Genomic DNA, 18,411 nt, shown 5'->3' with positions numbered 1-18,411 from the left:
CACATGGATTGTTAGATCATTACACGTTTTCTATGGTTTCTCTTAAAGATTAGGAAGTTTCAGTCCAGCAACTATCAAAAGAAAGTTGAATACATTAAACCATTTACCATATACATTAATTTGTCACCACTGTTCTATGAAAGTTCTCAATGGTGACGTCTAATGAAGACATGACCTATTTCCATCAGTTTTCAAACTGACAAGCCAAACAATTTTACATAAAACTATGAGTTTAAGTCTGCTATTTGCATCGAAAAAGATTAATTTGTAAAACCGAATATCTGTGATTCGGCCACTCCTGCATTCAAAAATACAAAGACACTTAAATGTCATTATGCGGTAGTACTGTTAGTTTTTATATAAAAACATCACTTTAAACAGTTTTCTCACTCTGTGTGGGATATTTAATACAAATTAAATTAATAAATGGCACAGCCAAATCAGTTAACTTCAATTTACCACCATATAAAAGGTCTACGTACAAAATTAGAGGATTTCTTGCAAACGAGGGATCACATTAAATATAAAATTACTGTACAACAGTTCAATGGTTCTACTGAAATGTGTTGATTGCACAAATCTTCGTTTTAAAACTTTAAATAGGATTGGGAAAGTAAAACACCTATAATATAAAGTAGGTAGTAATAAATCACGCTGGTGGCCTTTTCCTTTTCTTTTTTTTGGTGGTTTTTTTTAGGAAACAGGATTTCAGGTGCCAAAAAATGCGTTGCCATTCTATTTCAGAGTTCTATCATATAAATCATGAAATAAATAAATACATTTTATATATTTAATGTTTTAGTAAAACTTTTTACGAACGTTACATTTACATATGTTGGTTACATTTATTTATGACTGAGAGATTTGAAGTATCAATGATGTTCATAAGTTATGATACAAGCAGAAATATATTAATGCCAGGTTTTAATACCTTGCTATTTACTAGTTTAAATTTATCAAAATTATCCCATATTAAATCTCATCACTAAAATATCAGTGTATTCAAATATAGCTTTTAACCACGTGCGTTAAATTTACATATTTCGAGGTATCTTAATATTTAATTGGTATCAATATAAAAGAAACAATGAAACACAAAGATATAAAAAGTATATACTTCAAAGCAAAACTCAAATTTCGATAGTTTTGGTATAATGAACAACCAAATGATTGCTTTTTAGTATTTGTTTACAGTTGTGGGAATTCTCAATAAAAAGGATTAATTCAAAAACAAATTTGTAAAATTTCGATCTTTATTTCATCTCAAAAACTGATCAATTAACAGTTTTCCTGACCGGTTTTACGGAAGTCACTCTTCTTTGGCCCACCTTGGCTGGAAATGTCGGCAAATGCGACGTCAACCAGAGCCTCAACTTTCGCCCTGGCATCGCCGTCCAGGTGCTGCTCTCTGGTCAGTATCCAGGCGTGCTCTGTGGGTTACATTGATTTTGTAAGTTATAAATGATTGATATTAATTTATTAGGTTTTTACAGAATAATATCCATACGTAGATCATCTTTCAGTAATGGTTCGTCTACGTTATAATAATATACTCCAGCATATAACAATGACTAATGGATATACATTGTACTCATATGTATATTACAGATATACGTGCAGATTTTGTTATTGCATCTGTATTAATTTTTTGTACAATTAATAATAAATATTCAAGACAGATGTCGAAGTCTACTCACTTGTGGGGACACCAGAGAACATCCTGCAAGTGTAGATGATTGCGTAGTTATCGTAGTCGGTTGCCAACACCAACACTTGTCCTGCAGCAGTGCCGACTGAAACATGTCATCGTTGTTCGTGACATTCTGTCCACATTCATAGTGCATTGTAGTATACTATGTTTATGTGTATATAATAAGGAAATGTTTTATTATGAATTAAATTCTAACAATTCAAAGTTTTTTTGTCATTGATAATGAGAACGAATACGAAACTAAGAGTTTAAAGTTCTATTAAAAATATTTGTCGGCACAGTATGCTGATAAGTTTTTGAGCCAAATTGAATAAGTATGTTTATTTAGTATATAACGATGATGTATACGGGCAAATTTAAGAGACAGACAGTTTTTATCCAATGTTGTGTATTCCTGATGCTCTAATATTATATCCAGATAAAATATACTATTTGCATGAGTATCTAAACTAGTTAAATTTGTAATTACCAAAATATTTGGCTATTGAAACTAATAACAAGGAATCTATTACTAAATTGTCACGACTCACAGCATTAGATAGTAATGATTTCGTAGGCCAGTGGAGGTGTGTAAAGATACAGTGGTAAGGGTCTACGATACGGGATACACTAGACTGTACAGTTAACAAATGCTACGAAAATTCAAATTTAAAAAATCACTCCGTGGAACAGTCTCTCTTTCAACACCTGTTCACTCGCTACTAGTTATAGTACACTAGCAGTATTAGTAGAGGTGGTGCCAATTATGGTACCTCTACTAATATGGCACCACCTCTATTAATACTGCTAGAGTCATATGAAAGTTACTCACAAGGGAACTGCAGCTTAACGTTGAGCTTGCCTTCATCCTTAGTGGGGTCAGCCAATTCCATTGACCCGGTTATTGTCTCTTCGCCGAATCTGACAAAATGTATGTGGTCATAAATAACAGATTATTTAGTATTTAGTAGTTCTATGATATAAGGAAATGTTTAAACTCTGTTTATAATAAGTACTAGCAATTACCCACGGCTTAACATGCAATTTTCAAAATCGAAGGACATAACATTCATAGTGAAAGCATTAATGATGTAATACGATGGAGCTCTACAATTTTTTAAACATAAGTAGACATATCTGGTACATATTATTTCAGTATCTATAGTTGAGAGATTCAAAACGTTAATAAAATATGACTGCTTCTATTTTAGGGGTTTTTGTATGAATATGCATATACGTCTCGAAAAGCCAATTTTATAAAAAAAACTGTCAACTCCCGTCTTGTTTAGATTAATTTATTTAAGATATTTCAAGTGCCATAGTTAAGTTTGGCTCGGGCCTCAACCATGAAAATACATACCAAAAAAAACTAACTTTGATTAAAAGCGTCCACTTTGGGCTCTTTCAGTTCACTGCCTGTCTAAGATTTTTCAAGTAGTGTAGTCACTATACTACTTGAAAAATCTTAGACGTCTTTATGGTTTACTTTTTAACACGATAAAGAAAATATATAACATACGACCGAAAAGTTACTATGGTCAAAAGAGCCATATGCGACCGATTAAATTCACTTTCACTGTAATTTACTTACGCTTCCACAGGTGACTTTATTTTTTTTTTTTTTCCCCTAACCAAGGGTTTTTTGGAATCCTACTTAGATGTAAAAGCGTTTATTTGCGGTCTACAATATTTTTGGTGCTATAATTAATATTGATTTGTACCCAGATTAGAAATAGCTTCGAAAATACTAATAAAAATGTAAACTTTAAAAGAGAAAAATGGTTATTGAGATAGATACATGCCACCACGGATTAAATAGTATAATATATATTAGTAATTTCTAAGAAATCAATCTCAATAATATGACTCTATCTGGATATTAAATAAGATGAACATTGATAATGAGCAAAATAATCTATATTTAAGTTGGATCTCATATAATCCAGATATACCTGAAATACTAAATATACCAGAGGAACCAAAAATGAAGGAAATTGAGGGTGGACCCTAAGAGGTACGTGAAAGTGAAGATGAGTGGATTAGACGAATCAGTGGGAAGAAGTGAATTTATGATGTTGTCTTACTTGGACGCGAAAAATACAGCTACAAATCATACTGATAATAATTATAAAATGTTAGTGTTGTCTCCGCTTAATAAAAAGGGTGTATACACTATTTTACAAATAACGTACACTTAAAAGGGGTTTAAACCACTAAACTCTGGTTTTCTGTATTTACATAAAGAAGCAAGGCAAGCAGACTGTTAACTGGACTATTTTGACAGTAGATTTATCCAGCTCCGGGTTTGCCGGTGTTCATGAAAACTACATTATTCCGGTGCTGGAACAGGTTATAAAAGTGTATTTTAACGCTTTTTAATGGGAAAATAAAAACAAAAATTAAACTATAGGAAAGGAGAGATATTATGTAATAAAATAAGAAGGAAGTGAGTACTATAATGCTGACTTACTTGGACTTTATAGAGTTTTTAATATGAACGATGCCGGTGGTGGAATCCAAGGTGTATTCGGTCTTGGCGCATCTGCTCGGTCCATAAGAGGCGAAATTTTCGGTACTTGCCTGATGGTACCAGGTGCCTAGATACTTTACACACAAATGAGTCAATATAAAATCCTAATTTTTTAAAATAATATAATATAATATTGAGCCATAATTCCTGTAATTTTTAAAAACCTTTAGAACAATAAAAGCGACATCTCTTCTAACCTATTGTAGATTTACAAATAATGAACATGATAGATAGATAGATATATATCAACATTTCTTGTTATTTCAACAAGAAATCTTATTTAATCTCGCTCGGATGAATGGAATAATGAAGATGTGTTGTTGAAATTTCTTTCCACATATACAGTACATAAATTTCTAGTAAAATAAATATAACAAATGGTGTTGTGAAAAGTTATTTTAATCGTGAATTAAAACTTAAAGATTGTTATATGCTTGTGTCTCCAGCTTGCATAAACATGCATAGAGAAAGCGTAATTACTGTTACATTTTCAATTCTAAGAACATTGGTAAGTGTAATACTTTTTGACGTGACAACGTCTTAAATTAGGTTGCGGCTCGGAGTCATGAAAAAGTGTAACGCCCGGTAACGTTACGATGCCCGTCCAGTGGGTCCGCCGCACGGGATCCGCACGGGATAAAGCAGATAACTGTGTGTCCGCCGCACGGGATAAAGCAGATAACTATGTTTATTCGTGAAAATGTGGAGTGCTTAGATTCGTCATTTACAACAACTACAACAATAAAGGTAAATAATTGTACACTGATATTTCATTATCGTAAACTATGATTGATTGATTAATTGTTAGATTGACACAAAAGTTGAGAAACTGAGTTTATAGGTTATGTCATACTATTGACAAATGTTGATAGTGTTAAGTAAATTATTAGTTTAAATCACTCTGCAATCAATCGTAATTCAGTCGATTGAGAAGAAACAGCGCGTATTGCTAGTGAAACATTTAAAATAACAAATTATAACCTCTAACCTGTCATAACAGTGCGACCAAACAAACGAACTAAACCGACCAATCACCACGCGCGGAGTTAGAATTTAACTGTGTTTAGCAAGAATTTCAAATTCCAATTTTAGTAAATGTTTTATTCAACTTTACCATTTACAATAACAAATTTTAATTAATTTCAAATTATGTACAATGTTTTAGTAAACAAAATATATTTCTATAGTTAAAATTTGTGCAATTCTTATTTTCATTCAATTCCTTGTTCCTATTGTGCAATTTAATAATATTCATATCAATAAATATTCTACCGAGAAAAAGACGTTGTCACGTAAAATCTTCGCCCGTAAAACCGACTTTACAGGCAACCATAATTTTTTATAATAACTGTCCAACTATTTATATAAAAATATAGTTTATTTTTCCATTATTATGTCTTTACTCTCGCCTAGTAAACTAATATTAAATAATTTTTAAAATAATACAATTAGTTTTGATCTGTTTCGTTATTAAAAGTACACGTTATCAAATGTTTTAGAACATTTTTTGAAGATGTTTAATACTCAATACTGTAGATATAAGTCTATGTAGTTGAAAATTTGGCGTTTTTATGTAAGGAAAAATCCTTATAACGCTGCTTTGTATTAAAATAGAATCCTAGAATCCTAGAGTAATAATAAAATCCATCCAAATTTTATTATTTTAAAGATTATTGTATGAATTGATAAAACTTTGGTATACGAAACAGATCTTGAATGAAGGTAAATCTTTAAAATACTGATTATCCTCTTAAACAATATAATTTTGTAGTACTCAATTTAATACATTAAGGCTTGTTTCTAATATAATAAAAATAGTAACTGGGTATATTTGTGTTAAGCCAATTTTGAAGATTGGAGATATCGATTGAGTTAATTTTTTGCTAATATTTACCATATTAACAGTAAGACAACTGAATGCAGAGAATCCATTACTAAATTAGAGAATGTTCAGTTAGAAACGCTAATGCTCAGTCAAAATTTCTATTACCCACAGGCGAGGAGCTACAGTCCTAGAACCCTCCGAAAGGGATATTTTAAATTACAATTATTCCAAAATGTACAAATTTGCTGTTGGATATGGGCGCAATCATGACGACAGGGACGTTACAAAAATCATACGGCGGTGAGCCAGATCATAAGATCCTCGGATGCCTCAATTTAACTTGTCCACAGGTATACAATATTTACCTTTTCGATATCGAAGGACTGTACAGGTGTAAGGTTAGGACACTCGGCTGCCGCTACTGCCAGGTAAGCTGCTACAAGGACGAACACCTTCATACTGGAATAGTTCCAATAAACTCTATTCATAAGCTGTAACAAAATATGAATACAAATTGTTAAAGCGTATAAAATGTAATGCAATTAAAATTTTATTTAAAACCCATTCTACTAAATAAATAAATATATATATATATATATATATATATATACAAGTGTGTGTGTGTGTGTGTGTGTGTGTGTGTGTGTGTGTGTGTGTGTGTGTGTGTGTGTGTGTGTGTGGTGTGTGTGTGTGTGTGTGTGTGTGTGTGTGTGTGTGTGTGTGTGTGTGTGTGTGTGTGTGTGTGGTGTGTGTGTGTGTGTGTGTGTGTGTGTGTGTGTGTGTGTGTGTGTGTGTGTGTTCAGTTCACAGTTCACAGTTCACAGTTCACAGTTCACAGTTCACAGTGTTGTGCTGGCAGCCCGAGTAGTGCAGACGTATTGTCAGTTTCTCCGCAACATAACCTCTACCCGCCGCTGCGATGAGTGATTGCGCTACGTGCAACGACCCGCTTCCAGGACCAAATGAGTGTGCCAAATGTTCGGTATGTGATTTGTATTTTCATTTTGAATGTGCCGACATTCTAGAATCGACATGGAAACCGAATGGGACAGGCTAGGCGTGACTCTTGGAGGTGTAAGTCTTGTAACGTGAAAGCTAAAATACCAAAAGACATAATAAACCAAATGCATACTGATTTTTTTGCAAAAAATGGAGACAACCATCAGGGAACAATTTTCTAGTTACGAAAAAAAATTTAGTGAAAAGATGTCTGAATTCTCAGAATCGATGAATTTTTTCTCGGCTAAAATAGACGAGTAATGAAAAAAAAATTAGTGAATTTGTAGGTAAAGTCAAGTCTCTAGAAAAATCCCACAGCGAACTTTCGGCTGAAAATTCACTCCTCAAAAAGAAATCTCCGAGTGTAAAATTCAATTATTACAACTTGAAACAATATAATCGGAATAGAAATGTTCAAATTGATGGCGTTCCTGAACAACCCAACGAGAAGATGTGTGATATTGTCCAGACACTATCTAACTCAGTGGGCGTACCCATTGACTTTGAGAGGGATGTGCAGGCCATACACAGGATTCCGACAAAACGTGATAAAGGCCCAAAACCTATAATTATCCAGTTTTCAAATCGGCAAAATCGTGACCTGCTTCTGAAAACTTGCAAAAAAGCTAGGCTTGAGTCAACTACATTTGTAAGGGATATCCCGACCACAAGATATACGTAAATGAGCATCTCACTGCATTTAACAAAAATATTTTATACCACGCCAAAAGACTTAGGGATATGAATTACAAATTTGTTTGGGTTACAGAGGGAAAAATATTTGTTAGGAAGTCCGAACAAGAAAAAAAAATTCGTATAATCTTCCCTTGAGGATCTAACCAGCCTTGGATTGACGATACAATAATTTTTAAGTGAATTATTAGCAGTTTAAAAAACTCCCGAGCCGTTAAATGAGAAAGCCGAGATTTCAGTGACCATAGTTTAGGGATATTTCACTTGAATATTCGAAGCTTACGAAGGAACTTTGATGAACTTGTGAAATTTATTTTAAGTGGTTTGTCACAAACATTACAAAATTATAGTATTGACAGAGGTGTGGATAAAGAGTGGAGAGGAGGTGAAGTATCAATTGCCCGGATACGACCTGATACTACAAGATCGACCAGATAACCAGTCCGGTGGGGTCGTTATCTACGTGGACTGCGACCTCCGCTGCACTCACCGCCTTATCTTGCTGTCCACTGCTGAGATAATCAATATCACTTTCACAGTAAATTATAATAATACGCTCTTGGACATTCATTATATGGTATATATCGTAATTGTAAATTTTTATTCCAACACTTTTAAAAACTGACTTTGAAAATATTTTAAGATTGTCCCATAACCCAACAATTATTATAGGAGATTTAAATATTTGTATATTAAATAATAATGGCTCAGGTAAGGACTATTAAATCTAATTGTCATCCTATGGATTTATAAGCTATGTTAACGCCCCCCCACTAGAATATTTAACAGCGCTTCTTCTTGCCTTGACCATGTGTTTGTAAGAAATTCAAAGATATATAGAGTTTAAAAGTAGAAATTTTAAATTTAAGTTTAACAGACCATTTTGCTGTAGAATTGAAACTGTCCCAATTAGACTGTAATATTACCAGTAGGAATTGTTTTATTAAAGTAATAGACTATGACATGTTACGTAGACAGTTAAGTTTGGCTGACTGGGGTAACGTTTTCAGTGAACATGATGTGAACAAATGTCTGGCAGAATTTTATAGAGTATATTTGGAATGTCAGGAAGCCTCATCATACCTGAAAAAAGTTAACAGTAAAACTAGAAAACGAAATGCTTGGGTTTCTGATAATCTGATCAGTGTGTGTGTGTGTGTGTGTGTGTGTGTGTGTGTGTGTGAGTGTGTGTGTGTGTGTGTGTGTGTGTGTGTGTGTGTGTGTGTGTGTGTGTGTGTGTGTGTGTGTGTGTGTGTGTGTGTGTGTGTGTGTGTGTGTGTGTGGTGTGTGTGTGTGTGTGTGTGGTGTGTGTGTGTGTGTGTGTGTGTGTGTGTGTGTGTGTGTGTGTGTGTGTGTGTGTGTGTGTGTGTGTGTGTGTGTGGTGTGTGTGTGTGTGTGTGTGTGTGTGTGTGTGTGTGTGTGTGTGAGTGTGTGTGTGTGTGTGTGTTGTGTGTGTGTGGTGTGTTGTGTGTGTGTGTGTGTGTGTGTGTGTGTGTGTGTGTGTGTGTGTGGTGTGTGTGTGTGTGTGTGTGTGTAAAAGCACCTCAGCATAATCTTTGTCCCACGTTAAAGTTTGGAAGAAATCACCAATGAAAAGACTATGGAACAACATAGCAAAATTGTGCTTCTAAGGAACCGAATTTTGTGAATATTACATATTTCGTCGATTAAAAGTTTGCTTAATAGTTGTGGCATGGTTTAATTGTTAATTCTCCTGGATTTCGTCTTACAACCAATAATTAAAATGCGATTTCCGTAAAAAAACGTAACTTAAATTTTCACTCTTAATAAAACTCAATATTTTTTTATTGCTTGTTTTTTGAATAGTAAAATAAAATAACGCCAGACAAATTTAATTATTTACGAGAAATAACACAATATTTGTGTCTATAGGAAATGAACGGCAAGGGTAAATACTACCCTAGATATATAAATAAATTTTTCTTTATTAATTGAGATCAAGGTTTTCATTATTTTCTACAAAGGAGAAATTATTTGGTATTTAAAATTAAACTTATAAAAATTCTTACAAGCTGTAAAATATATAAATTTAATAGTTATAATTATAAAAATAATCATTTAACAATACTTCAGGATTAAATTATAGGTGTTTTATTTTATAGTTCTATAGTTAACTTTATTATTTAAATATATATATATATATATATATATATATATATATATATATATATATATATATATATATATATATATTATTAAATTGTATAAATGGCAATAGCCTTATTTTAATTTCAATAAACATTGAATCACAAAAAGTACTTGTGCTATATCTTGAAGACTAGCTTAAATCTCCTAAATCGATATCGGTGTTCTACAGTTCGAGGCCTATGTTTAGAATTACACAAGCATTACAACAGAACCTATAAATAGGGGAAAAGGCTCTTAGCGTTTCTATTGACACGCAAGCAATGTGGTATATAAAGCGAACCGTCATCAAGATTGTCCAATCCTAAGTTTTAAAGTTGATGTCTTAAAAGTTTTCAAGCAAGACCCATGCCGTTGGAATGTTACTGTTGCTGTAGCTCCATCCTCGTTAAAAGTATAAGGGCTAATATCGCCGTATTTATAAATCGTGCAAAGATAGTCACTTTATCTGAGCCCACTGAACTCTCGAATAAGATTCAAATTTTGCGATCAGACCAATAGGAAGGTTTTGTTTGTTGACACCACCGTTCAAACAAAATACGTATTATCACTTCTCGAAAGAAAAACCTTCTTTACAAAATATTCTTACATGCCCCTTGGCATCTTACAAAAGCAGTTCGTTTAAGATACTGAACAACAATAATTTTATTTTGGTGGGTTCCTTTGAGAAGTTCCTTTTTTAAAATTTCCCTATTACTATCCCTAGTAGACCCAACAACTGCAACATATTTCCTTACAGAACGTTATGGTTACTGCAAAAGATAAACTAAATGCTAGTTGAGACTAATCAAGGCTACTTCACAAGCCTTGATGTTTTCAGGAATAAAATGATTTTTCAAGCACAATAGGTCGGCCAGGTGATTTTTGTACGCCCACATGATGAGGCCAGATGAGTTTTGATAAACCTTGTTCAAAAATTCAGAATCCACTGTAAGATGAAGAATTTTCCAGGAAATATTATAATATTTCCTGCTTTTCGATCAGGAATTTGTTCATTCCGTGAAATTTCAAAACGCTCTTTGTATAAAAATCGCAGAACTCTTATTTTTTTTTAACTTATACAGCAAAGTCATAAGTTTGTTAAGTTTCAGGTGGCAGAACCTCTTTTTCAAAGGCACTATCCTTACAATATGCAAACAGTATTATACATAGACAACTGTTTGCCATGTCAAGGAGTAAATTATAAAGGATAATGTAACGAAAGTTATTTGACTAACTCTCTTTAGCTATCAGAATTCATAGCACCCAATGTACGGAACTTAACCATTTTTAATGTCGATACAGTGATAGTAGAGCTAGAGTTTTACACCAAATTTAAAACCTCTAGGTCAGTTCGCTAAACACTTATCGATGCGTACAAAGGCTATATACAGAAATCGTATTTCGTTCATCAGAAACATGCACTGAGTTCACTGAACAAACTGCCAAAAATATACTATTCCAAATATACCACCACTTATCTATTTATTCATACTTTCCCGTCACATTTTTACACATCTTTTTGAGAGACGTTTGGCAAAATTACGTTTGTATAATTCTGAACCTTAAACTAAGTTTTTTTTTAGTGGACGTTGGAGTACTTTTCAAGGGAAGATTCTATCAGCTTTGTGTTACGTATTCACTCGGGTTAGAATAATTTTATACAAATCGTCTAGTAATTCTCTAGTATTTAAATAATTTTATACTTCAAAAACCTAACCACTAATGATAGTCTATGAAATGGATCTATTGATTCTGTTAATGCAATGAACTTACCTTCTAGAATACAAAAGGAGGAGTGAGTAAATGAAGTACACTTAGAGAAGTATTTATAGCAAACGAATGAATAAATACAAGTAACCTCATACACATACACACTCGGAAAGTTTGTCAAAAGTATAAGTAGATTGACATTTTTCTGACAGCAATGTCAGCCACCTGCAGCAGTAATGAATGCCAGAGCATATCTACTGTATATCTATCACTCATCAAAGGTAATACGGTGAAAGGCGTTGCATCCTTTGGGATTCAATATTCTGTAGCTTCTTAATTTTAAACATTTTACAATGTATCGTTTCTTCATAAAGTCCTGTCTCTCTCTAGATAAAACTTTGATATAAACTAGGTTTAAATTGATAATTAATTTTAACTATTTCCTCATAGATTTTTCCATCAGAGGAGAGACTGAGAACATTTTTAATGTAAATATAAAGAACGAAAATATGTGTTTACACTTAGATTTTTTAAATGATATTCATACAAAATCTAAAATTACATATATTTACATATTTTAATTACTACTCAAACAAGACTGGCCTCAGATTCTTATACATAGTAATTAACCTTGTAAAAATAAAAAGATTATTTTAAATAACGCACTCTTATTAATAATAATTTAGTTGTATGAATTACATTGAATCGAATACTGTTTCAAAATTAATAATAGTATATAATGTTGTAAGTCCAGCAAAATGTTGTCTAATCTTGTACATAATAACGTATTGTACAAAAAGTTTACCTGTGGTATGCGTTGCCTCACTAAAGTTGAAGAAAAAAATAGTGGATCGTTAAATTTAAATGAAAGGAATTTTTAGCTTATTCACTGTTATTAAATATATGTGAAGAAAATATTGAACTAACTATATGTTTGTAAATGGTTTTAAAATTTTATATATATATATATATATATATATATATATATATTTCGTATTCCAGAATACTACTATGTACAAGTAAAAGATATATCATTAATAGGATAGCTACCGAACAAAGATCTTTAAAAAAAGAATTTATATTCCAAGTTGACTCGTTATTTTTTATATCATCTTTGAAATTTGAATTTTGCAGTTTGCTTCCGTTTCGAGAAATATCCAAGATATTTTTATTTTAACATTGATTTATATTTTTTTTTTAACAATTCACAAATTTTCATGTTTAAGAGAGTTGAAATAATTTTAATAAATATCACTTTAAACTTCATTTTCATTCTCTACCCTAAAATCAAAGTAGTTTGGATCTGTATTGATTGCTTCCTTTATAACCAAACTATCTGTGTTCAGATAACAAAGCGCTCTGTCACCAAAATGTGACTATCGCTCAAAAACTATCCCTCAAAACTTGCATTGCAGAGATAGTATATATATATATATATATATATATATTATATATATATATCTTTATATATATATACTATATATATATTACAGGGTGTATATTAATGTCTGGAACACCCAAATATATCCTTTAATAATTTAAATATAAATTTGAAAACCTATTACAATCGTTGGGATAGAGATTGGGCATCTATTTTTGGAACAATGTTTTGTTATTTCACACCAACGGGGGACGTCCTGCCGAGGGTATCGTTTGAATATTCTTAATGGAAGCCTATACCTTTGTGATACATAATTTTAAAGGTACATAGTTACTGAATTGAAGGCCCACAAACGCCATCTCAAGGGAATTATTTCTATCAGAATATAGAGCATTTTTAGTATTGAAAAATTTACTTGTGTTCACAATGTAATTTTACATGGTTCTTGCCACAAAATTGTGTTACACTAAATTTTTTAAGCTTTTTTTAAATGTTCAATTAAATAAAAACAAAAATTTCATTTTAAGGTGGGTTCTATTAGGCACAAAATTTGCCAGTTTTTTATTACAGTACAATTATGGAAATACTTATGTTATTTGATTTCTTTATTTTTTTTTAAACCCCCCCCCCCAAAAAAATAATAAAAAATAATGTATGCTGTTAGAAAAGTCTTACAACAAACGTTTTATCTGCATTTGGTGTCAAAGCAATTGTTTCAAACTGTGTCCTTTCTACGGTTTGGACAATGAGCCAATCTTGTGTAAAATGATTTTCGACAGTGTTGCCTAACATTTCTTCAGTTATCAAAAAAGGGGGGGGCACCAAATTTTTTCTCCTCTATATTCCATGTTTCTAGGTCTTCCAAAATTATGAGGCTTTCTTCTATACAAACGTTGGAATTTTAAATGACCCCATAGGAAATAATCGATTGGTGACAAATCCGGGATCTTGGAGGCCATTCGATTTCTCCTCTTCGGCCCAATCCATTTATGAGGAAACCTTAATAAAAATCCAAAATACTCTCTTACTGTCTCCCATAAATGGGTTGGAGCACCATCTGCTGAAAACCATACATTATCAACGTATTCTCCTGATGCAATTTGAATAGCTGGGATCTATTTCATTTTGGAGCTTATTGTAGTAAAAGTGCGGCATTTAAATTTCCATGGATGTGAAAAAAGGGTCCAACAAATTTTGCTACCTAAAATTTCAATCATACGTTCAGTTTTTGTGGTTTGCTTGTGGAATGGGACTCAGTAATCCAATGTGGGTTTCACTAAGCCCAGTAACGGCAATTTGTGCCTGTTAACATTTGCCATTTAGGTGATAAAAGTTGACCTCATCAGAAAATAGCTATGTTGGTCAGTAAAATCCTCTATGTCATCACATTTGACGCATCACAATGTTTCACAAAAACTCAACTCTTCTAGTATATCATCCTACTTAACTGTTGGGACTAAATGACTTTAAATGGTTTGTATTTATTATTTCAAAATCTTACTCACAGACTTAGGGGTGCACTATATGTTGCTGTGCAGCTTTTCTGAGCGATGTATGTGGGACTTCAATAAATGTTTGCAAAAGCATCTAGTGCAATGTTTTCAATCTGTTGCAGATTGAATCCTACCGATTTGGCCGATTACGTAACTCCCTGGCATTTCAACAAAAAAAAAAAAAAAAAAAAAAAAAAAAAAAAAAAAAATAAAAAAAAAAAAATACAAAAAAAAAAACAAAAAAAAATAAAAAAAAAAAAAATAAAAAATAAAAAAAAAAAAAAAAAAAAAAAAAAAAAAAAAAAAAAAAAAAAAAAAAAAAAAAAAAAAAAAAAAAAAAAAAAAAAAAAAACAAAATAAAAAACAAAAAAAAAAAAAAAAAAAAAAAAAAAAAAAAAACAAATAAAAATAAAAAAAAAAAAATAAAAAAAAAAAAAAAAAAAAAAAAAAAAAAAAAAAAAAAAAAAAATAAAAAAAAAAAAAAAAACAAAAAAAAAAAAAAAAAACAAAAAAAAAAAAAAAAACAAAAAAAAAAAAAAAAAAAAAAAAAAAAAAAAAAAAAAAAAAAAAAAAAAAAAAAAAACAAAAAAAAAAAAAAAAAAAAAAAAAAAAAAAAAAAAAAAAAAAAAAAAAAAATAAAAAAAAAAAAAAAACAAAAAAAAAAAAAAAAAAAAAAAACGCTCATTAGTTTTGATATTGTTTGAAAACACTTATTTATGGGATCTTTCTGGGAAAGTGTCATGAAACAAATTAAAACTTCCGATAAGTCTTTGACGATCGCATATCCTCGCTTTATCAACAGAGTAATTGTTCTCTTTCAGGACTAATTCCATTAAAATGCCAAATAAAAACTGAAATACTGTTATTAGATAACTTGTTGCAGCAATGCTTCAGAGACACTGATTAACTCGACAGGGAATGATATGACCTTTGTCAATTTGTAATTCCCAAGCTGTAGACCTGTCTAGGAAAGCTCCTGCTCAACAAACTGAAACTCGTAGACCAGATGATAAATAAAACAAATAATGTTATCTCATAGGCTAGTGACTTTGTCTCTTTAAACTTCTGCTGACTGGAAAACTCCAAGTACGATTCATAAGTAATCAGAGAAAGTGACTCATAAGTTTTATTCATTGTATTAAAAATGCGTAAATTTAGTACTAATGAAACAGCTTAAAAATTAAATTGTTTATTTTATTTTAATATTGAACATTAAAAAATTCTAAAAAATTAGTGTAAGACCACTTTTTGTGGCAGAACCATGTTAAAATTACATTGTTGACATCAGTAATTTTCAAATACTATAAATGCTCTATTTTCTGGATTAGAATAATTCCTTTGAGATGCGGTTTGTGGCATTCAATTCGTAAGCTATTACTTTAATTATTATGTATCACAGGTATTGGTCTTCCATTTAAGAATATTCACGATACTCCTCGGCAGGACGACCCCCCCGTTGGTGTGACATAACAAAAATATTGTTCAAAAAGTAGATGCCCAATCTCTATCACGATTGTAGAGGTTTTTCAAATTTTATGTTAAATTATTAAAGGATATATTTGGGTGTTTTTTCCAGACAAAATATACACTGTATATATATATTGGTTTACATGTATTAAAACAGTTTGGACATAATACTAACCTTTCAGAGACCCTATATTTTATAACACCTAGGGCACTTAAGGTTCTACTAAAGTTTATTTTTCTATGCTTTCTATTGTTCAAATAACTCCGGAACGAAATTGAGGACTCTCTCCTAATTCCACGATAGTTCAATTAATTTAAAATTGTATTATGATCCATCGTGTTATAAAATCTTTTTATGAATACAAAATTACCTTTTTGGACAGTTTCCAATCACAATTATTTACACTATTTATAAAAACTTTAATTCCTGATTCAGTATCTAATGCTTCTCTAAAACTAAATTGTTTCCAGCTCAAATACTTTGTATCCGTTAAAGATTTCATTAGTTATTCCTTGATAACCTTCTCAATTATGTTAGAAAATGTAGACATATTTACTTATAGTTGATCCTATTGAGGTCAGTCATTTTTTAAAGGGAAGATTATATACTTAAAATATTTCTAGAATAATTTAATATTTAATAAAACACAAAAGTGTACAAAACTGTATAAATTTATTTTCTTAATTTTGAGAGAATACATAAACCACTTATGCTTCTATACACTGAAAAGCGTTGTAGCTCTAAAAACAATATATCAATAATATATTACTCAATGCCGAATATTGACCCCAATTTATATTGTTACGTAACAACTGTGATACAGAATGTCATATGTCACAGATGCTAAATCTTAATGGGTATGCCTGATTAAGATCAGGTAATTGACATCAATAGTCAATGAATGCAATACCAATGTGATGCAAGAGTAATAGTGCCTTACTGCTTATTACCCAGCCAGATGTAAAGTCATATTATGTCATAAATATAATTTTACAACATCAGCTTACACAACCAACCAACGCTTTCCTCACAACCAAGACTTATTTCGGATATATTTATTGCTATGATGTGGAGTTAATTGTCTTAAGAAACTGGCGATTAATATGCATAGGAAATCTAGAAATTAAAGGTATAGGCCTTTGTAATTTTTAAATGACATTATTTTGTTTCGATCAGGAACGACCTACGACATTAACTCGTCTCCGTTCATCGTAATTTAACAAAAATTGAATTAGCCATTGACTCGGTTACTCCGCCGTACTTTAGGATCGTGTCTAAAACATCGTAAAGATCTGCCCGTTTTTAAGTATCTGTAATGTTTTTATCAAGAAGCTTAGACTTTTATCTGGACGAACAGATAGACAGACGAACTGCCCTTTGAACTTTTGAATTTAAAGCCAACAGCGTTCTTCCTTGTAAAAAGAAAAACCCAAGTACCAAATTTCAAGTTTCTTGGACCTTACTATCAATATTTATCTACAAAAGGAAGTAAAGAGACCATACCTCATTAAACTACCTAGCGTTTCAAACAAACTTCATATTTCTTGTTGAAACGTTTGGATTTTAAGTAAAGTAAAGAAGAATCAAAAAGCTTGTAATTATAGCTTCCTTTTTCAACCATTTTAAGATCACGATTTGGGAATTAAATTTTGATAGAGTAGTGGTATTAGAAAAATAAAACATGTATGAAAAATACGAATTTTGAAAATCAGTAATATTCGATGTATTCGGAGATAATACGCATAAAATTATACTTAATAATTCTACAATTGTTAGTATGTGTTCCATCATTTAAAACAAATGCTTATAACGTAAAACAACATTGTAATCGGAACGCAACAACAACATACTGTACATTGTCGTGCTAATGTATACCGTATAATGTATGCGACGCGTGTAGACTAATGAGTTGTTCGCTGCTGCACTGTTCGTTAGTTATGTCTGATATTAATTGTTGCCACGTAATAGTTTGTATATGTAATGAGTAGTTACTGTTTTGAATTATATCCAACCTCATTATCATATGATAAATTATTTGGTACGTATTTTATACTACAGATTTAGCACACCAATCAAATAAATAAACCACTTAGGTTTTTTTTCGATTATAGATCAAACCCGTTTTATTGTACAGAAATATCCCTTCTGGATCAGTCGGCAAAAAGGTACATTTCACATTTGACTCTCATGTACAAATGTCATACTGAAAGTGCATTGTTATTTTAGATGTTACAACACTGATGGGTCAATAACTCTCAATATACCTTGATAAATGCAAAGGTTTCAAATATTAAAAACTCTATTATCTTGACACCTTAGAGGAGAAAAATTGTTATAAGAATATAAATATATTTGTGAAATTATGGATTTGATTTAGTCTTAATCGATCCAAAATTATGTTTGTGATCATATTCACATATAATCTTTCAACAATTGTGTACTTCTCTAACTTAATTTTGAAACCTTTAGAGTTA

At 31.3% G+C, this 18,411-nt stretch overlaps 1 protein-coding gene across 1 annotated transcript; it reads right to left on the bottom strand.

The window, feature by feature from the left end:
* Positions 1-1,239: 1,239 nt before the first annotated feature.
* Positions 1,240-11,805, bottom strand: LOC124373700 (lazarillo protein-like). Its single transcript, XM_046832050.1, has 6 exons — positions 11,659-11,805; positions 6,411-6,536; positions 4,161-4,294; positions 2,523-2,611; positions 1,698-1,793; positions 1,240-1,430 (listed from the first exon to the last, which is right to left on the bottom strand). The coding sequence occupies exons 2-6, from the start codon at positions 6,531-6,533 to the stop codon at positions 1,279-1,281; spliced, it is 594 nt and encodes a 197-aa protein (XP_046688006.1). The 5' UTR covers positions 6,534-6,536; positions 11,659-11,805; the 3' UTR covers positions 1,240-1,278.
* Positions 11,806-18,411: the final 6,606 nt, after the last annotated feature.

This window comes from Homalodisca vitripennis, chromosome 1 (assembly GCF_021130785.1).
Source record: "Homalodisca vitripennis isolate AUS2020 chromosome 1, UT_GWSS_2.1, whole genome shotgun sequence".
Lineage (NCBI taxonomy): Eukaryota > Metazoa > Arthropoda > Insecta > Hemiptera > Cicadellidae > Homalodisca > Homalodisca vitripennis.
Note: the sequence above shows the minus strand (reverse complement) of the source record. Positions and strands in the feature narration are given on the sequence as shown.